The sequence below is a fragment of the Ambystoma mexicanum genome, chromosome 10 (genome assembly GCF_040938575.1).
Source record: "Ambystoma mexicanum isolate Mex_15411 chromosome 10, UKY_AmexF1_1, whole genome shotgun sequence".
Classification (NCBI taxonomy): Eukaryota; Metazoa; Chordata; class Amphibia; order Caudata; family Ambystomatidae; genus Ambystoma; species Ambystoma mexicanum.
The window spans coordinates 1,448,439,220-1,448,465,362 of NC_090932.1; the positions used below are offsets into that span (position 1 = coordinate 1,448,439,220).

The following is a 26,143-nucleotide window of genomic DNA, read 5'->3' on the forward strand; positions in this document are numbered from 1 at the left end:
AAATGTAATAGCTGATGCACTTTCTCGTCGTCCAGACTATGAACCTCCGGAGGATCGAACGTATCCCAAGATGTTTCCTCATACCATATTTGTAGCTCAAGCAAATAACCTCCTTGAAGAGATTCGTGTGCAAACTCAGACTTCGGAACTTTGGAAAGGACTTTCAGAGAAGAATCAATGACACTTAAGAATCAAGGACGGATACTTGTTCAAGGATACTAACCTGGTCATCCCCACACAGAAACTACAACAAAGGATAATAAATCTCTGCCATGATACTCTTCACTCCGGTCATCGTGGTATTTCCAACACCCTCGTCTAATACAAAGACAATTTTGATGGCCCAAGATGAAGACAGACGTACAGCTGTACATTCAATCTTGTTCCGTCTGTAATCAGAACAAACATGATAACCAGAAGCCAGCAGGTCTCTTATTACAGCCAAATCCACCAACAAGACCTTGGGAAATCATAGCTACAGACTTCATTGTGGAATTGCCGCCTTCCAGAGGTTATACCACCATCATGGTTACCATTGACTTATTCACTCATATGGCTCACTTTACTCCTCTGTATAAATTACCATCCTCATCAGAACGTGCTGGTATTTTCCTGGAACACATCTTCCGACTGCATGGACTTCCTTCCAAGATCATATCGGACAGAGGACCACAGTATCTCTCTCAGTTTTGGAAACACCTCTGCAGGATATTAGGGATCCAACGAGCTCTTTCCTCGGGATATCATCCCCAAACCAATGGTATCACAGAACGAGTGAATCAAACCCTTGAACAATATCTTTGTTGCTTCTTTACCAAAGTGCAGGATGATTGGTCACTTTTAATACCAGTGGCCGAATTCGCCTACAATAATTCGGATCATTCGGCTGTTAAGACCAGCCCTTTTTTCTGCAGCCAAGGATTCCACCCTTCGGTCTTACCTTCTGTTCTTCCACATCCAACACCTGCTCCAACTGTCGATTCCTGGATCGAAACACTCATCAATGTATAGAAAGACACCAAGGAACATCTTGAGAGTGCGCGAATCCAAACCAAGCACTATGCAGATTCAAAGAGAAGACAAGGAACTTCTTACTCTATTGGGGATAAAGTATGGCTATCCTCGAAACTTCTGCCCCGACATCTCAGACCGAATAAGTTGGCTCCCCGGTATTATGGGCCCTTCACTATAAAAGAAATCATTAATCCTGTGGCCTTTCAACTCCAACTTCCGGACTCCTGGAAGAAGATACATCCAATTTTTCACAAATCTCTGTTGAAGCCATTCATCCAAACCACCCAGACTACTCTTAGACCTAGTTCTGTGATTGTCGATGACCAGCTGGAATATGAAGTCTCTCGTATTTGTGACTCCCAATATAGACAAGGCCGACTTCAATACCTGGTGGAATGGAAGGGCTATCCACCCAGTGAATGTACCTGGGAACCAGTCTAGAATTTAAACTCCCCCAGATTGCTCAGAAGGTTCCACCGAATACATCCAGGTAAACCCGGTGGAACGGGTTTTAGAAGGGGCATGCTGTCATGATCCATCGATCACGCCCCTTCTGGTCTTCCTGGTCCCTGGCATATCGGGGGTTACTCGCTGTAGTACACCCAACATGGCCGTATACACGGAACGCGGTCTATCGACCTTTACGTCCTATGCAGCACGTTCTATAAATTAGCCACTCCCCTGCGGTTCCGCGTGTCTCAACGCTACCGATCGCTGTGGCCCGACATGCTCCGTAGTTCGTACTCCTGAACTGTTGCGTCCTGGTCCCCGGACCTTCCTTCCTCCTCCTTTCCCACTACCTTCCTTGATCCTGTCTCTTCCGCGTTCTGCGCAGCCCGCCTCCGTGTGCTGTCTCCATTCCAAGCTTCCTGGAGTTTCCTAGATCCCGGACGAAGAAGCTGATCGAATCCTGGAATCCGAAGACGGTCGAGCGGGCTTGTACAAGACCGAACTGCTCGAAAGAAAACCCTGACAAAGGATTCCGCAAAACAGAGAAAACAGGTGAGAAAAGAGGAAACCTGTGACAGTGCGGTGCATTCTGGATCTTGCGCTGTGGCGTTTGGCAGACAAGAGCATAGGGAAAGTGAGGCCACATTAGTTAATGCAGCTTTGATGCTGACCGCTCTCTCTGTAATCAGTAGAGTCGGGTTAAAGATCAGTCGAGTTGTAGTTCTCCCACCAATTTAAAAGATGGGGAACGACACATCCCAGAATTCAAAGGGGGGAATTAACTGGATGCCCTTCTCATACATGTCCACAAAGAACGTTAGCTCTGTAGACTATATGAACACTGGGCCTATCAGTGCTTTGTGCTAATATATAAACTGCCCCCCTACTGTCCTCCGTATAGATTTACACATTGGCACTAGAGTTGTTGCTTCGCTTGATCCTTCACCTGCCTTCTGCATATGGCACTGGACCAAAGCAGGCAGGACAGATTCTACATTCAATTTGAAGTATCCAGAGCAATGGGGGTGAGATTTCTCTCAGGTTTATCCTCAATTTGTGACGCCACCCATGAAAGCATTCCTCTGTCTCAACTCACATGACAAGGGTCCTAATGCGCTTACACCTGGGGAAAATGGTAACATGGGGCTGTGGTGATCTAGGCCATATTTGTGCTGATATGCATTTTAACTTTGTCATTTTCAAAAGGTGTTTGTGCCACAATCTTTAAGGTAAATGAACATGCATTGCAAGAATCAAGAAAGAAATCCACAGCGCCCACTGAACGCTGTCCTGTTAGGATTACATGGTCAGCAGTGACTCCAACAGACCTTTATAATACACCAGTCAGATCGTAAACAAGCTATAGTGATTTGATCAATATGTAACCTTTCGGTGAGTGTGTGTTGGCTATGACATTTTGACAAAAGAAACACAATGACATGGGCGTTCAGACCTCACGAGTGACTTTTCTCCCTTTAATGGGATAAAGTGTTATCAAAACAAACTTTTATGACTGATCGCAGCGAGGGGTCATGATGCCCATGTCATGTGGTTCCAAAATAATGCAGGTGGAGGCCGATTTTCAAAACAATGATCTGTGACTGAGCAGCAAGGTCATTGCTCAAAATGTGCATTTTAACATTTCCACTAGTCACTCTTTCATTCAAGGCGATCAACGAGTGAGCGCCATGAAAGACCAAATCTGCAGCCGCCTTAGATTCCTGGAGGATCAGCTAAAAATGTGCAGACAAAAGTTTCAAAATGCTGACTATTTATGACCTTTAAGAACATATTTGTTAAGATTAGTTAACTCCACCTGCTATACCGCGATAACCATTTGGCAAGAAGGTTATCATACCACAATAAAACCAATACCATGACACCACTATTCTCAATAGGGCCAAAATTCTTGTTTTTGTTGATTTAAATAGCCCTTCATGCACTGCATTGTCTTGTTATCAAGGTGACTGCAGTGACGCATGGAGTAGGATAATCAAGGCAAGGAACAAGTGAAGATTGAACAGGAAAAAACATGAAACATGTAATAAAAAGGATAATTAGAATTGCAAAAGCATGGAAAGAGCCAAACAAAGACTGTTGTAGTGACTTAGGACCCACAATATTGCAGTTTATATGGACAGGAAAACAGGACAGGATCTCCTGGGAGAGGCTGGTGGCACCACTAGGGGGTTGGGGCTGTCACTCCTAGATTTTAAAACTTATTACGAGGTGGCCTCCAGGCAAGGTTTCTTCTCTACTGGGTGGGGAACCAATCAGATAGGAGACATGCGGAAGTGGAAGGCACTAGCGCCCCCGTTCCTTCGGCGTTCGGTTATTCAGATGACACCGGATAGATCCTCTAAAGTAACTAGCATGGTATAGCTGACCTGCACAGCGTGGGACCGCATAGAGAAAAAAGCCAAAGGGGAGGTTATTTACCCTCCCCCCCAAAACCTTCCAGTGACTTACATACCGGGGATTCTACTGACCAGCGAAATGTACTACATAACATGCATGCAGCGGACTACTATAACCTGCTTTCCGGACCTGTTCCCAAAGGGGCAGTTCCCAACACTGGAAGCGATGAGAGGTAGTGGGGGGATCTAACACCTCTGGATGTGTTCTTATACTTCCGGCTGAGGAACTCTGTGAAACAGTTCCCCCTTTCCCCCCAAGAACTGGAAATAGCCCCAATATTAGACAAAATGCTTGAGAGGGTTCCCGAGGGCAGAGTGGTATCTACGATGTATGTCAAGTGCATGGCTGCTAAGACAGGGGGTGCAACTCCCTCCGGAGCAAATGGGAGAGCTCGCTGGGATGTGCAATATCAGATGAGACATGCAACTACTGATGTGGGGAAACTAGGAGGGTGGCCCTAAATTCCAAATTTAAACTGATCCATTTTAAATATCTGCATCAATTTTACTATATACCCAACTTCACTACATAGGTTCTACCAAGGCACTTCAGAGAGCTGTGCAAGGTGTGGTACAGCCCCGGCTGACTTTCTCCATCTGGCGTGGAGCTGTCCAGCCATTCTGCTGTTTTGGGAAAGGGTTTTTGAAGCTCTGAGTGCGATAGTGGGGGACAGTGGACCCGAATCCGCTGACTGCACTGCTGGGGCATACGGCTCAAATCCCAAAAAGGGTATTAAGATTGGTCAGGCTTCTGCTGGTTCTGGCCAAGATGCAGGTGGCAATCGTTTGGGGCGGGACCCAATCCCAGAGGGTGGAACAGTGGCATGCAGATATTTTGTACTGTAACGAAATGGAGCAGGAATTAGGCAGGATGACACATCCCCAGGTTGAGCCCACAGATATCTGGGGTCCGTATGTACATAACTTGATTGCTTCTTCTCCGACATTAACTGAGGATGCCTGATTTTCTCCCTGGGGACCTACATAAACTCTATGTGGCATATCAGGCCAGGGCCAGAGGGTGGAGCAGGTGTACCTGATGTTACTAGCAAAACGCAGTTGGCCAAACTGCTTAACCTCAAGAGCTAGTGGGTTGTTGAAAGGTGTTCGAGTTGCGATGCATGAGCAGATTAAGAGATTGGGAACTCACTAACGACGCTATGTTGTTCATGGTTTTTGGCTATTCTTGTCATATGTTCTGCTGTATGGAGTTTGTTGATGCTGCGAAATGCAAATAAAAAGTTTTTTAAAAAAGGTTGTCGCAGCACTCTACCATTCATGTGGGAAAGCAGATTGGGCTATGCTTTAACAATCGATGCCCAAAACAACAAAACCAGAACCCTTGAATGGAGTGGTAGATAGCATTGCAAGAAGAAATCTGGCAAAGATTAACCTGTCCCAACAGTTTTGTTTAAGTAATTTGTGTGGTTCGCTGATCAATTTCAAAATACAATTAACTGACCCTTCAGGCGATCAATAGGACATTTGTCTGCCTCTATTGGAACAGAAGAAGCGTTAAACCAAGCCTGGAGGTTTACACTTTTTAACACAACTAGGAACCTATGTCAACCAAACCAACATAGACACTATCCTAGAATGTCAGCACTAATAGCAAAAAGCCTCAAATGCTTAACGACTGGCTTCCTTAAGAAGTTGTGACATTAACTACAGAAGGACTGATCAATTTTAAGCCTGGAAGGAGCCATGTAAGAACTGAAGTGGTTTACCATGCTGGGAGAGGCAAGGTACACGTAGCAGGTTACCCAAGGGCAGGCGCAGAGCGTTGGTATCTTTTGTGCATTAAAATCCTTACTAGTGACATGCTGCTCTGCATCAGTGTTTTCGACTTTTAAGACTGTCACATTTTAGTACAAACTAGTTTGATGTTATAGGAGCCAGCCCGTGCTTCAAACTGCACAGCTCCACAAATAAGTTTAGATCTGTGGTAGTAGCAGAGCCGTGTCACAGTTAGGAGCTCTGGTATTTTAAATACCTAAAAGTCAAAAATACCTTTTTTATTTTCCCTTAATTAGGAGGTGCAAAGAAATAGGATACTAGAGATATCAAAGGAATCCGGGTTAACACGGAGCCAACATCCGTTTGGAGTGAGAACTATCTAGGTCCAGGGATGGATAGACAATTATGAATGAGATAAGAGTTATGAGTAACAGGTTATACTTTCTAAGGTAGCAATTAGCAATAAACCTTCATAAAAACCAACAACAATGTTGTTAGGTGTAGACAATTGGTGTTGCAAAGCCTGTCTTCAGTGCATACAATCATCAATTAACTGACATATATAGAGACAAAAATTACTCTATATATGTCAATTAATTGATGAGTGTATGCAATGAAGACATGCTTTGCAGCACCTTTTTCTGTTTGTCATAAGACTCATTCATTGGTTTTGATGTATTCCTATATGATTTTCCTTTTACCTTGTTATTAGCACACAGGTGCAATTGAATGTCAAATGATTTAATGACATGCATTACTCACCGTAATCACCGTAATAGCATTTGATGATTGTATATGCTTAGATTCCCATGCTGTGCATATGGTCCGACATCCAGTGGTAACCGCAGAGTATTGCATCTTGTCTTTCGGGAACCGAAAGAGGACGTCGGTATAGGCGTGTCTGTAACACTATCCCTATCGTGACGTGTAGTGTACCCAAAATCCCTCACGCGCCTAAGTCGCTCTGATTGTATTTCTTCTGCCATGAGGGAGCCCAAGGCTATTGTGAGTGAGTACATAAAGAGAGAAAGTAGTAAAACGTCTATGTTCCTTCAACCCCGAGCGGGGAGGAAGGAAGAGCGCATGTAAATCTAAGCAGATGCAACCATCAGAAATGCTATTGCGGTGAGTAATGCATGTCTTCTGATGCTTGTTAATCTGCTTAGAATCAAATGCTGTGCATAGACTAGCGAGCAGGACCCAGAGTTGGAGGTGGGTTATGAGAAGGAACAGTAGAGAAAAGAGGTCTTAATACTGCTTGTCCCTGTTAGAGAGAATTCTCTCTTTAGGCTGAATTTCCTAACCTAGTGAGTCCCCCAGCAGCTTTGCTGGATTTCTGGAGTTTGTTTTTTTCCTCCTGCCAAGAGTGAGACTCTTTTCCTCCCACTCTTGGACATGATTTATGGTATTCCTTTGACTGGTAATGTGTTTTATGGGCTATGGGGTCCTTTACTCCATAGGGTCTCATGCGTTTTTCCTATGTGTGTTACACCGCACCCTCTGTGCAGTAACACAGGAGTGTCATAATTACACCCCACCATAGACTCCATACCCTGGGACTGACTACGGTCTCCGGGGGCATGTAAAGTCACCACTGGTTTTACTAGTCCCAAATTATTAACAGAAACCAGTACAAACCATCATATTGTGGACCTACTGGTCGGGGCAATTCGATTGCCCCGGGGTCTGTTAGTCGAGGGGGCACGTCTCCATCCCCCCCCTGATCGAGTTTTGGCTGGTGGAAGTGGAAACTACTTTTTATATTCGAACACGAATATTTTCCTATGGGATTTTCCCATTGTTCGTGGCTACCAGCTTTCATTATTTAATTCTCATAGCCTCGAACATACAGCCGGTTTATTTAATTAATATTAATTCTCCGGTTGGTATTTTTTGCCAAGACTCGATTCTAAAATGGCGTTTGTGTTCTCTTCTGTGACTCCAACCCAAGCCGAGCCCTTTGTTCCACTTTTTGGCGGGCTTCTCCACAGAAGCCTCCAGAAGTGGTGCCACTCTGTCTGGGTACCACAGGGGGTGTGGGAGGGGGTTTAGGCACCCTGGACTGAGTTACTTAGCATGTTTGAGTGACAGCTAGGCTGAATGAATGGGGGTTTTCTGCATAAAAGCAGGGCTTTGGGGACTGGAACTTCAGAAGTTGCCACAGGACCTGAGAATCCGACGAGGGAGAAGCTGAGCCGACCTACCACGACGACACCACCGGTGGAGCCCTGCGGAACCGACTCACCACTTCCCGACGACAGAGAAGGTCTCCCGGCTGGAGAGGCTTCTTCCCCTGACTGGTGGGCACAACCAGTTTACCTTTCTTTCTTCGCAGCCCGGTTTGTGGTCGAACTGCCCGTGCCAAGCACCCCGGCAGCCGGAGAGCCACTCACCACTGAACCGCGAATCAACGGACCGCTCCTTGTACCTGAGAAACTCCGCAGCTGGTTTCTTCCCTGGCAGTGCAACGGGCCCCTGTCTTCCTCCACGACGAGATCCTCTCTTCCCCCGGACGAAGCACCGACTCGCACCCGCTGCCAGGAACAACTGCCCCCGCTGGAGCGTTCTCACCACTTTAAAGGTACCGTGTCCGCCAGGACTCCCTTTCTAAAGATTGCAACAAGGTAATAATAACTCCTTAACCTTTTGGGCTGGGCTGGCCTCCTTGACCCTCCAACTGGTCCCTTTTCTTTGATCCAACTTCTTTTGAACCATTACAAGACTTTTGTGCACTGCAACCGTGTGACCTTGGACACATTTCGTTTGGATCCTCTTAAAGCGGATCCGGCCTACTAACTCTGAATTCACGGTTTTACTTTGCCTTCCTCTCTTGCTATGTTCGTGTAAAAGTGTTGGGATCTGTTTCAATTTGTTCTCTGCTTTTCTCTCCCTTTTTAAAAACGAACTATTAGAGTGCCATCTACGTTAAGCGCTCACCGCTGTCTGAAAATAAGTGGGGCTTTACTTAAGACTTGTCTAATATTCTTTTAAGGGAGTGTATATCTTTTAGTGACCGTGTTTTTGAATTGCTTACTATTAGTGCCTGTGTGTTTTTCTAGATGTGGTTTTAAATAAATAATTATATCTCTTTTACACCAAGCCCTGGTCAGTGTTTACTTGTTCTATTGTGTGCTCTTGACCTATTGTGAATACGCTGTATACTGCCTAACTCTTCTTGAGGGAAGTCTGACTGCTCAGCCACAGCTACCAAGTGAATCTGTGTGGTACAGACTGCTACCAAGTGGGTTTACTGCCAAACACCTGTAGTCCTAAATCTTTTGCAGTGGTCCCAGAGGGAACTGCACAGGTTTCTGCCTAACAGTCCCACCTGAGAGTCAGATCTAGAATGAGTGTCTAGGCAATAGTGTTTTGTGAAGGTGTGTACAGAACTCCAGGTTGCCGGTTTGCAAAGGGACTCTAGGGGAACATTTGCAATTAATGCTATGGAAGCCCCAGTGCCCCGAGTAGAGTGTGCTCTAGGCTTGAAGGGCAGTTCTCTCTTAGCAAGAGTGTAACACAGTGTGATGCATTTAACAATCCACCTTGAGATAGCCGATATAGAGACAGGATTCCCTTCTCTGCCAGCTGCCACTGAAACGAAAAATCGGTTTGTTTTCCTCAGTGGTTTCGTTCTTTCCAGGTAGAACATGACTGCCCTGCGCACATCTAGTGTATGTAGGCTTCATTCGGCCATGCTCGTGGGATTCTGGAATAAAGTGGGTAGTTCGATCGATTGGTCCACAGGCAACTTCGAGATGAATTTAGGCGCAAATCTGGGTTGAGTGCACAGAACTAACTCATCCAAGTGGACTGTAACAAAAGGGTCTAGGACAGAAAGGGCCTGTAGTTCGCTAACCCTTCTAATAGAAGTGATAGCCACTAGGAAGGCCGTCTTGCAAGTAAGGTCTTTTAGACTTGCTTTATGCATTGGCTCAAAGGGAGATCCGATGAGTCTGGTTAAAACCACATTTAGATCCCATCCAGGAGCTGGGTGACAAATGGGGAGGGGGGGGTGGATTCTCTTAACCTTTCCATAAAGGCCTTAATAACCAGTATTTTCCACCATGACACTTTCTGTTGTGACGTGGTGTAGGCTGAGAGAGCAGCAAGATGAACCTTTAGGGAATTGAAGACCAATCCTGCATCGAACAAATAGGTTAGGTACAGCACGATGTGTGTGGGTGAGCAATCGATGGGATTGACGCCCTTGGTATTACACCAGATGACAAAGCGTTTCCATTTACTGGAATAGCAATATTGGGTGTTAGGTTTCCTAGCTTCCCAGAGTATGTCCATGCATCTCTGAGGGAGCTGTAGGTGTCCAAACTATTTGACCTCAGGAGCCAGGCTGCTAAGTTCAAGAGTTTGTGGGCATGAGTGTAGGGTCTCCCCCCCGCCTGTCCTGAGACAACATGTACGGGCAGGGTAGTTTTACTGGTGAGGCAAGGGACATTTCCATTAGATGAGCAAACCGGGTTGGCAGGCCCACATGGGGGCCACCAATATCATGGTGACTGGTTCCTGGTGCATCTTGTGCCCTATCTTGTTGAGTAGGGGAGTCGGGTCGGAGGGGGGAGAGCGTAGGCAAATTTCCCTGACCATGTTATCCAGAGTCCATTCCCCTTGGAGCGGTTCTGGGGGTACCTGGAGGCGTAGTCTTGGCATTGGTCCTGAGTTGCGTACAAGTCGATCTCTGGGAAGCCCCATTCTGCGAAGACATTGGAGACAATGGCTTCGTGCAGACACCATTTGTATTCTACGGGCAGTGGGAAATCTCTGTTGAGCACGTCTGCCAGAAGATTGAGTTCCCCCGAAACATGTTCAGACAACAGAAACATCTTGTGTTTGAGAGCCCACATCCAAATGTTTTGGGACAGCTTGGATAGCCTTGGAGTGTGTGCCCCTTTGTTTAGGTAATACATGGCTGTGGTACTGTCTGTCAGAACCAGAACTGTCTTGATCTGAAATGTTTTAGTGCCTTTGAAGACTGCTAGTAGCTCTGGTAGATTTATATGGTTGGATGCTACTTGTGGTGTTAGACCAGAAAAGTAACCCTATAGTCGAATGATATGTATAGTATGTTGGCCTGAAACCAATCGCATCATGTGACAAACATCGCAACTTAAGAATCGTCACTGTAACCAAAGGGTGTCCATTTTGTGTAATGTCTGCCATTTGCTTTTTTCCTTTCTGTCAAAACGCTTTGCAAAAAGTATTACATGCTTTATACTTGCACACTGTGCGAGGCCACGGCTTCAACGTTGAAACGCGAACAGACAGGAATGTCAAACTGTGCAGAAATACATTGTTTGTCTCTTTCACTAAGTCCTTGATGGCGAGCAGAAGCCGCATCTAATCAGCAGACCAGGTGCCGGGTTGTCTTGCAAACGCTGTAGTAAAAGGCAGTTGAAACATGAATTATATTCTTCTAGCCGTGCTCCTTCGCGGAGCATGGTATTTCCTGCTTCAGAACTATCTGACCCTTAGCTCATCACCCAAGTCACACAGATAACGTAGTAAGGAAGGTTTCCCTGCAAAGAACACAATATCCTTGCTGAGCCAGAAGCTCCATGTTCCCCATAACAGAAAGCTGTCTCTGCTGCCTTTGCTAGAATAACTATGTTTAGGCTGAATGAAGAATTATCATAATTGTCAATCACTGAACCCTAGCCTGTATGACTTGAATGTGGGCGGATCGGATTGCCTTCACAAAGATTATGTCCAACTATATATATTGCTGCTTGAGCGCTGCTCGCTCTCTCGCATCTCACAGTGTTTGGGAAAACACGTCGTGAGGTGGTGAGACCCAGTCGGCCGACTGAGAATACTTTGAAATAAACCAGACTTGTTTGGAAAACGAACCTCGTGTCTGACGTGTCACTTTAGTATATGGTTATTGTGCCTTAGTTTCCATATGCGGTCTTTATGCCCAACTTCACAAAATAAGGAGTAAAATAATCCCACTTCAAAATCATATCTGGAGCCCTAACACTACCGCCAAAGAAAAGGCTTCTGCAATGTTACTGATTGGTACTGCAAAAGTTAAGCATTCTGGCCTCAATCAAAATTAAACAGTCTTGATGCAGATGCAAAATAAGTCAGTTAATCTTGGTTGCAGGTATCAAGCCAGCATGACAAAGTTAGTATGGACTACAAACAAAGTGTTCAGGAGAGTATCTTGTGTGATCCATAATGGTTTGCCTAGTGTGGCTAGTGTGCCTCGCCAAGCTTTGCTTCTGTATTGCGAGTTGCTTTACAAAATACCTGGCAAAATAAGTATTGCCCAACCAACAGCCTTTCTACTTGGCAGCATTAGTACATGATAGCTTTATACATTTTCATATATACTTCAGAAATATGTTGATGTCCTACAGAAAGGAACCACTTTGTATCATCAATTTCTATAGAGATTATGGACTAAAGGCAAATATTAGGAACAGACCTTCATATTTGAGGGAATAAAAAACATGCATTAGGAGAAAGCAGAAAGGACAATTCCATTGCCTAAAAACACATACTTAACCCAGACACTCAGGAAAGGCAACAATACATGTCTGATTCCAGAGTCCCCTTTAACCTACTCCAGTGTGAAGATAGATCAATTTAAATGTTCATTTTGCTCACAATGTTCAAGTCTGTGTGCCAAAAGTCAACTATCCAATTTTACACAAGACCTTAATTAGGAAAGGAACTGGAGCACAAATTCTGCCACACCTCTAAGAATTCCTAGGATGGGAAGTATTCAGCCTTGAAACCAGACTGGCGCAGCCAAGCGTGTCTCTTAATAACAGTTCCTTCTGCTATTAATCTGCCTGCGTTATCCGCGGCATCAAAGGTTGCCTTTAAAATGCAACCGGACACGGCTCTTCCCTCCGCTGAAACTCGTGCCAATTGGCCCTTTAAGGGTTCTGGTGCGGAGTCTATGAGTGCCGCGACCTCTTCCCACTGATGGCAGTTGTAGCTGGCCAACAGGGTGGTGAAGTTGGCAATCCTTGCCTGGTAGGCGGAAGTGGAGGCCACTTTCCTGCCTAACCCGTACAGTTTTTTGCTCTCCTTGTCGGGAGGAGCCTCGGATGATAAGGGTGTTCCAGCCCTCTTACGGGTGTTAGTAACAACCAGGGAGTCCGGCTACAGATGCCCCCTTATATATAGTGGGTCTGATTGGGCCGCCTTGAAAAGTTTTTCAATCCTAGGGTTCACTGCTCTGGTGAGGTTAGGAATGAGGAGTGATGGGTCTATTCTCCTTTGAATAGACTTTAGGATAGGGATGGCCTGAGCAACCGGCCTCCTTTCCCCCACTAACTCTTCTGCGAAGTCCCTTTCCTCCTGGGCACCCTGGGTGTCGATGTGGAAATGTTCGGCTGCTCGAGACAGCACTTCATTCAGGAGCGGCTGGTTGTCGACAGGGGAGTCGGTAACCGGGGACTCTCTTTCTATTGGGGAGTCTACCCTGTAGGGGTCTTCCTCTTCCTCATCCTGATCCTCATCATCCCCATAGTAGCCTGTCTCAGTTTGTTCCTCCACCATGCCCAACTCTGGATCCTCGACAAAGGATGTCTCTCCCTGGTAATGAGAGTAGGGCTGGACGTAGAAGGGGTCAGAAGACCCTGTTGGTGTCTCAAAGTGGGACATTGTACTTGGAGGTATAGGATCCTTAGAGCCAGAGGGTACGGACCCGTCGGGAGTATAAGCAAGAAAGTGCTCTGGGTTTTTTGCATAAAAATCTGCCAAAGATGACATTCTTGACATTACCCTATCTATGTCAACACTGGTCCATTCTCTGGAACTGGGAATTACCCTTTCTGGGAGTTTTCCAATTTTATCCTGACTAGACTTGGTAGCCTGTGCAGGGGTTTTGGTATTATCAGAAGACCTGGACTTGTCTTTCTGTTTTTGAGGAGTGGAGTGTTCTACGGGCTTGGAAGTGGGTATAGACTGCTTCCTTTGCTGTTTCCCTCCCTCCCCGTGACTGGAGGAGTGTTTCCCGTGTGTTTTAGGGCCCTCTGAGCTTTTCGACGCCTGGCGTCGAGGTTCGGGGGTCTTGACCTTATCCTTCGAGCATGGAGGTAGGGGTTCGGGATCTGTGGTAATTCGGTCTGCGGGCACCGAATCTTGGAGAGCGGCCTGAGGGTGGAAGTCGGCTTCGTCTCCCGACGATCGAGCTTCCGTGACCTTAGGGAGAGAGGCACTCTTGGCAATGGTGGATGTTTGCCTGACATCGTGCGGCGATCTAGATCGAGAGCGCCCAGAGGACGCCGATTCGGACAGTTCTCTGCGTGCCTCTTTCCGCGAACTCGACGTGCGCGTTGAGTCTTGGTTGGACTTTATGTGCTTTGTGAAAGTGTCATGGGAAGTGCTTGTGTCGCCGGGGGTGTTCCCCATAGCCGGCCTGCTGGTCGACCTTCCGAGGTCGGGGACTTGCGCTCGGCTGTCTTTCGACGCCATAAAGCCCTCGCCGTCCGAAAGTACGGCGTCGTTGCCATCGCTGAAGGCGCCCTCCGCTGCCATGGCCTCTTGACGCCTGGCGTGGTGGGCCCAACGCTTGATTGAACGGTCCTTAAGTGTTTTAGGCTTAAACCTACTACAGGCTCTGCAATTTGCCTCGGGATGGTCCCTCGGCAAGCAGAGGTTGCACGTGGCGTGCCTGTCGACCCAAGGGTATTTGCGATTGCACTTGGGGCAGAATTGGAAAGGGGTACCCTCCATACGCACCTTGTGGCAGCGGGCTGGTAAATGTAGGAATATATAAGTGTATCTATATATTACAAGAGTGTAGAGTATGACCACCCCCCACTCTCCCTACTTGCGGGGCTGAGGCCAGTGGCCCAGGCCCGGGCCGAGACGGAAGCCTCGAGGCCCAAATCCGTCGTGCAGTCGACGGTTGAAATCCTCTCCGATCCGGCGTCGAGTGTCTAAATTCGGTATCTCGACGTTGGGGTGGAGAAAAGGGGTAAAATTATCAATATTTTTCAAATATATGGCTTAGCCAGGGAACTCCGCAAAATGCTTCCGACCAGTATGGCGGAAAAAAACAATCTGAGGGTCCTACACGCGTGAGGGATCATGAGTACAGGGGACGTCACACTAGGGATAGTATTACTGGCACGCCCTGTGTCGACACCCATTTTCGAGTTTCGAATAACAAACTGTAATACTCCGCAGCTTCCACTAGATGTCGGCCTATGCACAGCATGTGATCCAAGCAGATTCCACAAGCCTCAGAAATATATGGGATACATTACTCGCCGTAATCGTATTTCTGATGCTTGTATCTGCTTAGATTCACATGCTGTGCATAGGCCGACATCTAGTGGAAGCTGCGGAGTATTAAAGTTTGTTTTTCGAAACTCGAAAATGGGCGTCGACACAGGGCGTGCCAGTAATACTATCCCTAGTGTGACGTCCACTGTACCCAAGATCCCGCACGCGTCTAGGATCCTCAGATTGTATTTTTTCTGACATGAGGTAGCATGAGGAGTAGCGTGAGTACAGTTAATCCAAGCAGATAGAAAGGTAAGACTACAAGCAACCATGCGCCTTCTCTCAGAGGGAAGGAAGGGTGGGTCGCACGTGAATCTAAGAAGATACAAGCATCAGAAATACGATTACGGTGAGTAATGTATCCCTTCTGAGGCTTGTGGAATCTGCTTAGATCACATGCTGTGCATAGATTAGCGAGCAGTACCTGAAGAAGGAGGTGGGATGTGATAAAGGTCATGAGCAAATAAGTGTCTTAGAACCGCTTGTCCCACTTGTGTATCTGCCTTGGAATGGGTGTCAATGCAGTAGTGCTGAGTAAAAGTGTGAATAGAGCTCCAAGTAGCTGCATTGCAAATGGTGTCAAGGGGTACATTTGCAATGAAAGCCAGATTGGCCCCACTGCCTCTAGTAGAGTGGGCTCTTGGCGTGAAAGGCAGAGTTCTTTCAGAGTGCGAGTAACACAGCTGGATACAGTTAATAATCCACTTCGAGATGGCACCTTTAGGGACGCGATCCCCCCTCTCTGCCTGTAGCTACGGAGACAAACAGTTGATCTGTTTTCCTTAGCGGTCTGGTTTTATTTACATAGTAGAGGACCGCCCTACGCACATCTAGGGTGTGTAGTTTCACCTCAGCCGAGCTTTGAGGGTCCTGGAAGAAAGCCAGAAGCTCGATGGACTGGTTTACGTGGAATTTAGATATAAACTTAGGTGAGAACCTAGGGTGTGTGCGTAAAACCAGTTTGTCTTTATGGACAGTAAAGAAGGGATCCTGCACTGACAGTCTGAATTTCACTGACCCTTCTTATAGAAGTAATAGCTACTAAGAAGGCCGTTTTATAAGTCAGGTGTTTGAGACTGCTTTTATGCATGGGCTCGAAAGGGGGGCCCATGAGCTTAGATAGCACCACATTAAGGTCCCACCCTGGAGGTGGGTTTGAAATAGGAGGGTGAAGTCTCTTTACTCCTTCCATGAAGGCTTTAACTACTGGTACTTTCCACCATGAGACCTTGTTATGGGAAGTGGTGTATGCCGACAGGGCTGCCAGGTGTACTTTCAGTGAGTTAAAAACCAACCCTGCATCTAGCAGGCGGCGCATGTATGTAACAATAGTGGAAGGAGTGCAATCAACTGGGTTGATTTGTTTACTCTGGCACCAGATAACGAATCTCTTCCACTTGTCAAAGTAACAGTGTCTTGTGTTCGGTTTCCTAGATTCCTTTAGGATGTCCATACATTTCTGAGGTAAATTGAAATGTCCAAACTCTATGACCTCAGGAGCCATGCTGCCAGGCTCATTGAGTTGGGTTGCTGATGCACTGTTTGACCTTGGTTCTGGGACAGTAGGTTGTACCAGGCTGGAGGTTTGATGGGCTCGCACACCGCCATCCTGCGTAGGTGTGGGAACCACAGTTGTCTTGCCCACATGGGAGCGACTAGGACGAGCGTCATCGACTCTACATTCATCTTGTTGACCACCTTCCTGGAGAGGAGTTGGTGGAAAAGCGTACGCAAACATGCCTGACCAGTTCATCCACAGGGCGTTCCCCTGGGAGTCTGGTTGGGGGAACCTGGATGCAAATCCTGGGCATTGTCTGTTTTCGCTTGTGGCGAATAAGTCTATAGTGGGGAACCCCCACTGAGAGAAGATATCTTCTACGACCTCTCTGTGTAGAACCCATTCGTGTTCCTCTGGGAGGGAGTCTCTGCTCAGAGCATCCGCTAGGGAATTGAGCTCCCCTGGAACATGTTGTGGTGACAGGAAGATGTTCCATCCGAGTGCCCATTTCCAGATTTTCTGGGCAAGCTTGGACAGATTTGGCGAACGAGTCCCTCCTTGCTTGTTCAGGTAGAACATGGCTGTTGTGCTGTCCGTCCGGATTTGAACTGACAGGTTTAGTAGGTGGGGCTCAAACGCTTGAAGCGCTCTGAATACTGCCAGAAGCTCTAGCAGGTTGATGTGGTTCTTGGCCACTGAGGGAGACCAGAGACCCAGAGCTGTGTGGTGGAGATGGTGAGCTCCCCACCCCGTCAGACATGCATCGGTAGTGACTACTGCCTGTACTTCGGGATCGTAAAAGGGTTTCCCCTGTGCAAGATTCTCTCTTGTCAACCAGTGAAGGCTTTGTACCAGTGTTGGCGAAATGACCACTAGATCGTCCCACTGACCACTTGCCTGAGACCACTGTTTCGCCAACCATTCCTGCATGGGACGCATGCGCAGGCGCGCGTGGGGGACCAGGTAAATACATGACGCCATCATGCCCAGCAAACGCTTTGCTTTGAGTACCGTTATTTGGTGACCGGACTGATATTGCGGAATTTGCAGTAGTATATTCCAAATTCTTTCCTCTGAAGGAAATGTCAACCCCTCTTGAGTATCTAGGATTGCTCCTAGGAACTGTTTGGAGGTGCTTGGCACCAGGCTTGACTTTTTCTCGTTGAGAAACCTAACTCGTGGAGGAGGTCGATCGTCCTTTGAATGTTTGTTCTGCAAATTACTGGGGTTTCCCCCGTTATGAGCCAGTCGTCCAGATAAGGGTACACCGGGATTGCCTCCCTGCGTAGGTGTGCAGCCGCCACCGCCAGTACCTTGGTGAATACCCTTGGTGCCGAAGCTATCCCGAAGGGCAGTACCTTGAACTGGTAGTGCCGACTGTCCACCTTGAAGCGCAAGTACTTTCTGTGCGCTGGGAACATGGAAATATGAAAATAGGCATCTTTCATATCGAAGGTTGCCATGTAATCCCCTTTTTTAGGAGGGGGATTACCTCTTGCAGCGTAGTCATACGAAACGTTTGGGGCCTGACATACTTGTTGGCAGGCCGTAGGTCCAATACTGGGCGCATTGTCAAATCTTTTTTTGGCACAAGGAAGTAAGTTGAATAAATACCCTTGTTTACCTGGTGTCCCGGGACGAGTTCTATCGCATCCTTTGCTAGCAGATTGGCGATCTCCTCGAGGAGAATCTTCTGATGTTCTAAAGAGTGTACTCTTTGTCGTGGAGGATGGTTCCGGGGACGCTGCAGTAGTTCTATACAGTACCCTTCGGATACTGTGGACAGCACCCATCTGCCTGATGTGATCCCTTCCCAAGCCTGGGTGAAGTTGGAAATGCGTCCCCCTACTGGGTTTGCGTGAGAAGGGACCCTGAACTGAGCGTCACTGCTTTGGTGGAGGCGTGCCACCTCCTTTACTGGGGCTGCGTCAGCCTTTACCGCGTCCCCTCCTATTACCCCTGCCGTAACCCTGGGTAGACTGTTGGCTGTTGTTCCACTGTGTACCCTGCCCCTGGAAATAGTTTGATCCTCTCTGGGAATTTTGGCCGCGTGGGCGACGAAAATTACTATTCCCTCTCTGGTTAGGGGGTTTATTGGTTAACCGGCCAAGGGACTTGAGTGTCTCGTATTCGTCCTTGGCATTCTTCAGCGCGTCCTCGACCGCCTTACCAAACAGATCGGTTTCCATCGGTTTGTCCAACAATGATGCCTAGGTTTCTGCCTTAAAACCAGACTGCCGTAACCACGCTTGTCTCTTGATAACAGTACCTTCTGCTATCAATCTGCCTGCATTGTCCGCGGTGCCAAAAGTTGCTTTTAAAATGCAACCAGACACGGCTCTACCCTCTGCGGAAATTCGTGCTAACTGGCCCTTTAAGGGTTCTGGTGCAGCGACTTCTTCCCACTGATGGCAGTTGTAGCTGGCCAACAGGGTGGTGGAGTTTGCAATCCTTGCCCGATAGGCGGACGTTGAGGCTACTTTCCTGCCGAAACCATATAGTTTTTTGCTCTCCTTGTCGGGAGGAGCTTCGGACGATGACAAGGGTGTTCCAGCCCTCTTACGAGTGTTTGTGACAACTAAGGAGTCTGGCTTCAGATGTCCTCTTATATAGAGAGGGTCAGACTGGGCTGCCCTGAAATGTTTTTCAACTCTGGGATTGACTGCTCTGGTGAGGTTCGGGTTCACCAGGGACGGGTCTATTCTTCGCTGAATAGACTTAAGGATAGGGATGGTCTGGGCAACAGGCCTCCTTTCTCCCACTAACTCCTCGGCGAAGTCCCTCTCTTCCTGGGCACCGTGGGTGTCAATATGGAAATGTTCTGCTGCACGTGTGAGAACCTCGTTCAGGAGGGGTTGGTTATCGACAGGGGAGTCGGTAACCGTGGCTTCCTTCTCTACCGGGGAATCTACTCTGTAGGTTTCAGGGTCTTCCCCTTCCTGGTCCTCATCATCCTCATAGTAGCCTGTCCCGGTTTGCTCTTCTACCATGCCAAAATATTGGTCGTCACCAAAGGCAGTCTCTCCTTGATACAGTGAGTATGGCCGTGAGTATGGTTGTACCTCGAAGGGGTCTGTAGACCTCATTGGTGTCTCAAACCGGGGCTTCTTACTCGGGGGGGATAGGATCATTAGAGCCTGAGGGTGTAGCCCCTTGTGGATCATATGAAAGGAAATGGTCTGGATTTTTATCGTAAAAGTCTGCCAAAGAAGACATCCTTGACATGACCCCATCTATGTCATCACTGGACCATTTTTTGGAACTGGGAATGACTCTCTCAGAAAGTTTTGGAGATTTATCCTGAGTAGATTTGCTGGTTTTTGGAATATCAGCAGATCTGGTCTTGTCTGCCTGTTTAGGAGGAGTGGAGTGTTTAACAGGTGTGGAAGAGTGCAGAGGCTGCTTCTTCTGCTGTTTTCCCCCCTCCCCGTGAGTGGAAAAGTGTTTTCCCTGTCCCTTTGTGGCTCCGGAGGTTTTCGACACCTGGCGTCGAGGATCGGGGGTAGAGTCCCTGTCCTTCGAACGTGGGGCCGCGCTGATCTTGTCTGCGGGCTCCGACTCCTGGAGTGCAAGTCGTCTTCGTCTTCCGACGATCGAACTTCTGTTAGCCTAGGGAGTGAGGCACTCTTGGCAAGAGTGGATGATTGCCTGGAGTCATGCGGCGATCTCGAACGCCCAGAGGACACCGATTCGGACCGTTCCGTTTGTGCCTCTTGCCGAGAACTCGACATCGTCGAGTCGCGGTTGGACTTCGTGTGTTTAGTGAGAGTGGTGTGTGAAGCGCCTGTGTCGCCGGGGGTCTTCCCCATAGCCGCCCTGTCGGACGACCTTCCGAGGTCGGGGACCTGCGCTCGGCTGTCTTTCGACGCCGTAATGCCCTCGACGTCCGAAAGCACGGCGTCGCTGCCATCGCTGAAGGCGCCGTCCGCTGCCATGGCCGCCTGCCTGGCGTGGTGGGCCCAACGCGTCGAACGGTCCTTAAGTGTCTTAGGTTTAAACCTACTACATGCTCTGCAGTTCGCTTCGGGATGGTCCCTCGGCAAGCAGAGATTGCACGTGGCGTGCCTGTCGACCCAAGGGTATTTGCGATTGCACTTGGGGCAGAATTGAAAAGGGGTACCCTCCATATGCACCTTGAGGCAGCGGGCTGTTAAGTGTAGGAAATGTATAAGGTGTACCTATATATCAAGAGTGTAGAGTATGTCCAACCCCCCACTCTCCCTACTTGCAGGGCCGAGGCCAGAGGCCTTCCGAGGCCAAATCCGTCGTGCAGCAGCCGACGGTCGATTTCTTCTCCAGCCGGCGTCGAGTGTCGAAGTTCGACGTTGGGATGGGGGAAGGATGTAAATTAATCAATATTTTGGCAAAAGTATGGCTCAGGCCAGGGGACTCCGTAAAATGCTTCCGACCAGTATGGCGGAAAAAAACAATCTGAGGATCCTAGACGCGTGAGGGATCTTGGGTACAGTGGACGTCACACTAGGGATAGTATTACTGGCACGCCTGTGTCGACGCCCATTTTCGAGTTTCGAAAAACAAACTAATACTCCGCAGCTTCTAGATGTCGGCCTATGCACAGCATGTGATCTAAGCAGATTCCACAAGCCTCAGAAATATATATATCCAACTGATTAAGGAATTGAATTCCAAGTAGCAATACATTTATAATATATATATATATATATATATATATATATTAAAGACAACTAAATGAATGTGCTCCATTACGAACAGAAACACTTGAAGCACGTATGTATAGGCGCATTACAAATGCCATATCATAACAGGGAGGGTTGATGTAATGTAACTGGGTCTGGTATAGCACGCCTCTTGGAGCTGTGTTCAGAGTCGGAGGGAGCACGGTCATGGATGGGTTAGTGGAAGCTGAGGGAGACACAAAGTACGAGTCCTGACGTGTTGAGTGCTCCATGTGTGCCAGTGAGGTTTCTAGGAGTGTTGCACACTTCAGCTTTGTTTCCATATAGGCCTCCCAAGTGTCATGCTCTATGCCCAATAACGGGATTCACCTTACATGCATGAGTAGGTGTAAGGGTGGTAAGTGGCAAAATTACAGGCTCAGAGAGCTAGCTTAGATCCTATTTGGAGAACTGCACATAACTAGTGGCTTTCCCATCTTTTTAGCCGACACCAGTTAATGTTACTTGTGGGATGCCTCAGAGCTCGTGGATCTTGTACATTCAAGGCCTCACATTTTACATGTATGGTGAAGACACCCAGGTCATTCTCAGATTGGGTGAGGCTGGGTGCCACAACCAGCAGACTCTGGGAATGCATGGGGAAGTGCGCGGGTGGATAGCTCGCACCCCCAAAACAAAGATGCTGCACAGTGGCACAGGTTCAGTAGGCACTAACAAGAGCAGCTGGTGCCCTGACACATTGCCAACTACTCTGGCCATGTACTTCACCAGTTCATCAGGTGAGAAACCTTGTCATTAAAGCCACAGATCATTGCTGTTATGTTAGGAAAATGTCTACAGTGCACGGCCGCCCGAAGGCATCATGGTGCTAGAGAGACGAGGCATACAGCCATAACCATAGCATCCCCGCAACTAAAGCAGATATGTTTTTTCAGCCTTTCTGAATGCCACATGATTAGATAGACTTTTTATGGCATAAGGGAGCTCATTCCACAGCTAAGCTGCTGCTACAGAGAATGCTCGACCCCCAGCCTGTACGCAGCGGAAGGAACGAACACAGATCAGGTTGGCAGAGGCAGAACGCAAACAGCGCTTAGGGTAGTACCGAGTACATTTTGTGCAGAGATTTTTCGCACCATAGTCATGCAGCGCCCGATGGACGATGCATAAAGCCTTGAACCTCATGCGCTGGGCCATCGGGAGTCAGTGCAGGGCCAGCAACACCAGTGAAATATGGCCTCCATAGGGCGTACCTGTAGCGACACGCGTTGCTAGGTTTTGTAAACGCTGAGGTTTTGTACTCCAACAGGTCTCTTATCTTCAGGTTCTCTGCAGGGTTTGGATTTCTTCACTTTTCCTCACAAGATTCAGTAATAAAGGACAATCTCAAGCAGGTTTGATTACTGCAATACAGTGTATCTGGAGCGTCCTAAAAGCCATTCCCATTACCAAAGGCCATTATCATCAGCTAGTACAGAACACTTGTGTATAGGTGCGTTATAAATGCCATATCAGATCACAACATGGCAGCCAGAACTTTAAGGTTAAGCCATCGAGAACATGTGTCTCCTGCATCAAGTTTTCTACACGGACTACTGGTAGCTTAGATTTGATTTCAGGCACTCTTTGTGCACAGACCACGAAACAATCAAGGCCATAGGTTCCTAAAAAACAGATTCTGTCTGCAGACCCATGAGGAACCTTCAAGTATCAACTTGTTGTGTCATTCAGATTCTAAAACGTAGACAGATTGTTCTCTTCAGTAAAAGCAGGCTCACTGCCCGTGATTCAACTTGACAAGGACAATTTAAGATTTACTACCAATACCTTGATAATTATTGGGTTAAATTTAAAATTTCATGTATTTATCAATTGTCAATGTATATACTAGTCACACTGCTGATGGAGACAACCTTTCTGTGTCATCACCTGCTACAAACCACCATTCCCTCCACCCCCTCAACCTCTGCCAAAGTGGTCGGGAACTGTTGAGTGACACTGCACGCTAAAGAGGAACCAACAAAATAAAACATAGAATGATAGGTAATTACTTTTTATGCAATCATCAGACTTTCCGGATAAGAAGCAATAAAATATACACCGTGATTACCACAAACACAAAAATCAATGACACAAACTATTAGCAATCCATTTAACTTGATACATTTCATTTATAGAAGGAAAAGAATATAAGAATTATATACCTCATTTCTAGCTTTTGGGCGATCAAGGAGAATCTTCAATGCGAACCGTTCTAGAGTAGATTTCCTCACACACACTCTAAAGAAGGAAAAAGTAAAACATGTTAAATTGTTACGGCAGAACAGGCTTATAAAAACAATTTCCTAATCAAATTTTATTTTTCAAAATACTATATGTTAAAATCTTTTCACATTAATCTTTGGTTAACATTGTTTAATGGCAAAGGGGGAAAAGGTAGAGGACAAGAGAGAAGGAAGGAAAGGAAAAAGGAGAAGCTAAGGTTCGGAGTAGGAGTATACCACCTTTGGGTGAATTATTGCCTCCTTGAAACCCCAGATTCTCTCTTGTGTACAAAATGCTCTTGTGCTATGAGAAATTCAGAGGAAGCCGATAAACAGAATGCTGTGCTTCGGAGTAAATTCATACATCTTCTGCTTGGCTGAGAAGTCCAGGTCTTAGCAGAAAGACAGGAGACCTATGTGAGAAACCTGAAGGCGTCTCACCAGCTAGTCCACGGCAATTTGGCATCCAGGTGGCCAGGACATGCCCATTGCTTTTAGATCCGGTTCCTGGGAGTGGACCAGTGCAGGAGGATCACCTGGATGGGGGCGGGGGTGTCCTTCAGGGAGTCTACGTGGGAATCTGGATGGAGAGATGCGGTATCCCCTTCCCTGTAACACCTTTACCCCATCCTACCAGGTAGGATACCTAGGGACTCTAAACCGCCCCCCCACCCCACTTTCAGACACAAACACTTTTTCACGGACAATCCAGTGTGAAGGAAAACAGACTAATACCTGAGCCTTACATGTCCTACTACCATGGTCAGGCAATTACTGATCATTACACACACCTGACTTCCATCACACTTAGCCACACAGATAAAAGGCGGAGCACGAAAGCACACTGAGTGAGGCAAAGCACATGAGGAAGCAGCAGTTCCAAGACGGCAGTTTAACACAAGGCGGAAGACGGTGAGACTGAAGAGTATTGCAAGGAGTGAAGTGCCCTTGACCTTTTCACCGAAAGACTATCTTTTATGAGCCTTCGAGAATAGGAAACGCAAGACCTGGAATTAAAGCCAAGGAATCCTGCATTTTGTGTTGGAGGTACCCGGGGCTCTACCGCGTTGATAGTCAAGGCGGGGAGAGGCATTTGCCGCCGCGGTACTGTCGTTGACTGCTACAACAAAGCAGCACCAGTGAAGTCAGCACAGCCAGTGAGTTGGGGAGACCGATACCAGACAGGTTTGTGTGGAAACCAAGGTTGCAAGCGGCAACACTGTATAACGAAAGTTGAAGAGAACAGCATATGAAGCATATGTGGCAAGCATTGCAGATGTAATTCAAGCAGCAGATGAGTGACTGGACTTTGAATCTAAGATATGATACCGTAGACTGAGTGGCTCAGGATCACGTCGCTGCTCATTCAAAAGTCTCTTTTGGGTATCCAAATGAAAGGTAATGAACGTTAAAAGAAAAAGGAATTGTGTAATCAAAGTGGTCCTGCAAAGGGTTAAGCCAAACCCTGTGCACATTCGAAAGTCTTCGATACTTGATGTAAAATTGACATTGATCCGAGCACGGCTGAGGGAGACTAATTGTGTTAAAGGTATTTGAGCCTGGCTGAGGGGCATCCGGGGTGAACCAGGGATCTGAGCCCGGATGAGGGGTATCCAGGGTGAATAGAATCACCTAAAGTGAATACTTGCGAGACTCTAAAGAGGAAAGGAACTTTATCTGTTTACCTTAGGCCCTCAAGGTGAAGAGACTGAGAACAAGGAGACTTATGCGTCGAAGGCACTGATGCTATTGTTTGAACTATATCCTTGTGCAAAGAAGCCAGAGATTGTGCTACGCTCGAGTGAACTGCCTTATCCCGGCTGAAACCGTGGGGAAGGGAGGCCAATGGCCTGAACATCCCGACATATTATTTTGAACACTTTTTCATAACCAAGTTTCCCACACTATTAGTATTTAGAGGTAAGGATTGGCAATAGGTTTTTAGTGAAGGCCCTTTTATTTTGCCATGACATGACCAGGACCGAGTTATTATTTTCTGGTCGTAGCTTGTTCCCATCTATAGATTTAGGATTAAATAGGCATTCAGCATACCCTTGTTTGAAGATCAATAAACATCCTTGAACTGTGGTCACTTGTGTCCGTCTTACTGTTGATGCCATGCCTTCCTTAAGCCATGAAGAGAGCTTGTGATGGCTTTGGCCAAAGGAGCCAGTCGTTGAGTGGCGGTGCATGGATGTCTTTCGAGCAAAGATAGGCCACTGCTGCACCATCAATTGGGTTAAGACTCTTGGAAATCAATGAGACCAAAAAACAAGACCCTGTATACAGATAGTGCTGCTCCGCTCACAGGTAGGCAGAAGGAATTTTGCGCGAGCAAGTCAGATCAGTACGAGTTTAGAATGCAACTTTAAGCTTCAATAAAAAATACAATACCCTTGGTGCTGGGCTGATCAAATCTAGACAGGCATGGTAATTATCAAGTCGAAAGCAAGTGTTCCAACTGACTCTGGGAAACCTGCTTAGTTGAACCAAGTCTTCAAAACGTTCAACTCTGATGTTGGGTGGGCATAATCAGATGAGACTGTGATCCCGTGTAGCTCACGAGCAAGAAGAACGAGGCAGTGCATGTAGGAGTCAGCAATGGTAGTGTAGCCTGAGCAAGGACTGTGCAGGCTGTAAATGGACATAGACATTGTCTCCATAGTTCCCGTTCTGAGTTAAAGGAAATAAAATCTTCCACACTAAAAGTACAAAGGATGTGCCAGAAATGGCCCTCTGAGAACCAGCTGAAACTTCTTAAATCTATATCCAAGAATTACATTAAAGCAAAGCAACATTATTTACATGAGCAGATCATAAATGCGGTCCATGTTCAGAGAAACC

The 26,143-nt window shown here is 47.1% G+C and overlaps 1 protein-coding gene across 7 annotated transcripts in view; it reads right to left on the reverse strand.

Moving 5' to 3' along the window:
• The window catches only part of MAPKAPK5 (MAPK activated protein kinase 5), a 983,215-nt gene that overhangs the window by 736,246 nt on the left and 220,826 nt on the right, over positions 1–26,143 (reverse strand). For all 7 annotated transcript variants that reach the window (XM_069619510.1, XM_069619509.1, XM_069619506.1 and 4 more), the window contains one exon: positions 23,240–23,315. In XM_069619510.1, coding sequence (XP_069475611.1) covers positions 23,240–23,315 — 76 coding nt within the window. The remainder of the gene's footprint in view (positions 1–23,239; positions 23,316–26,143) is intronic.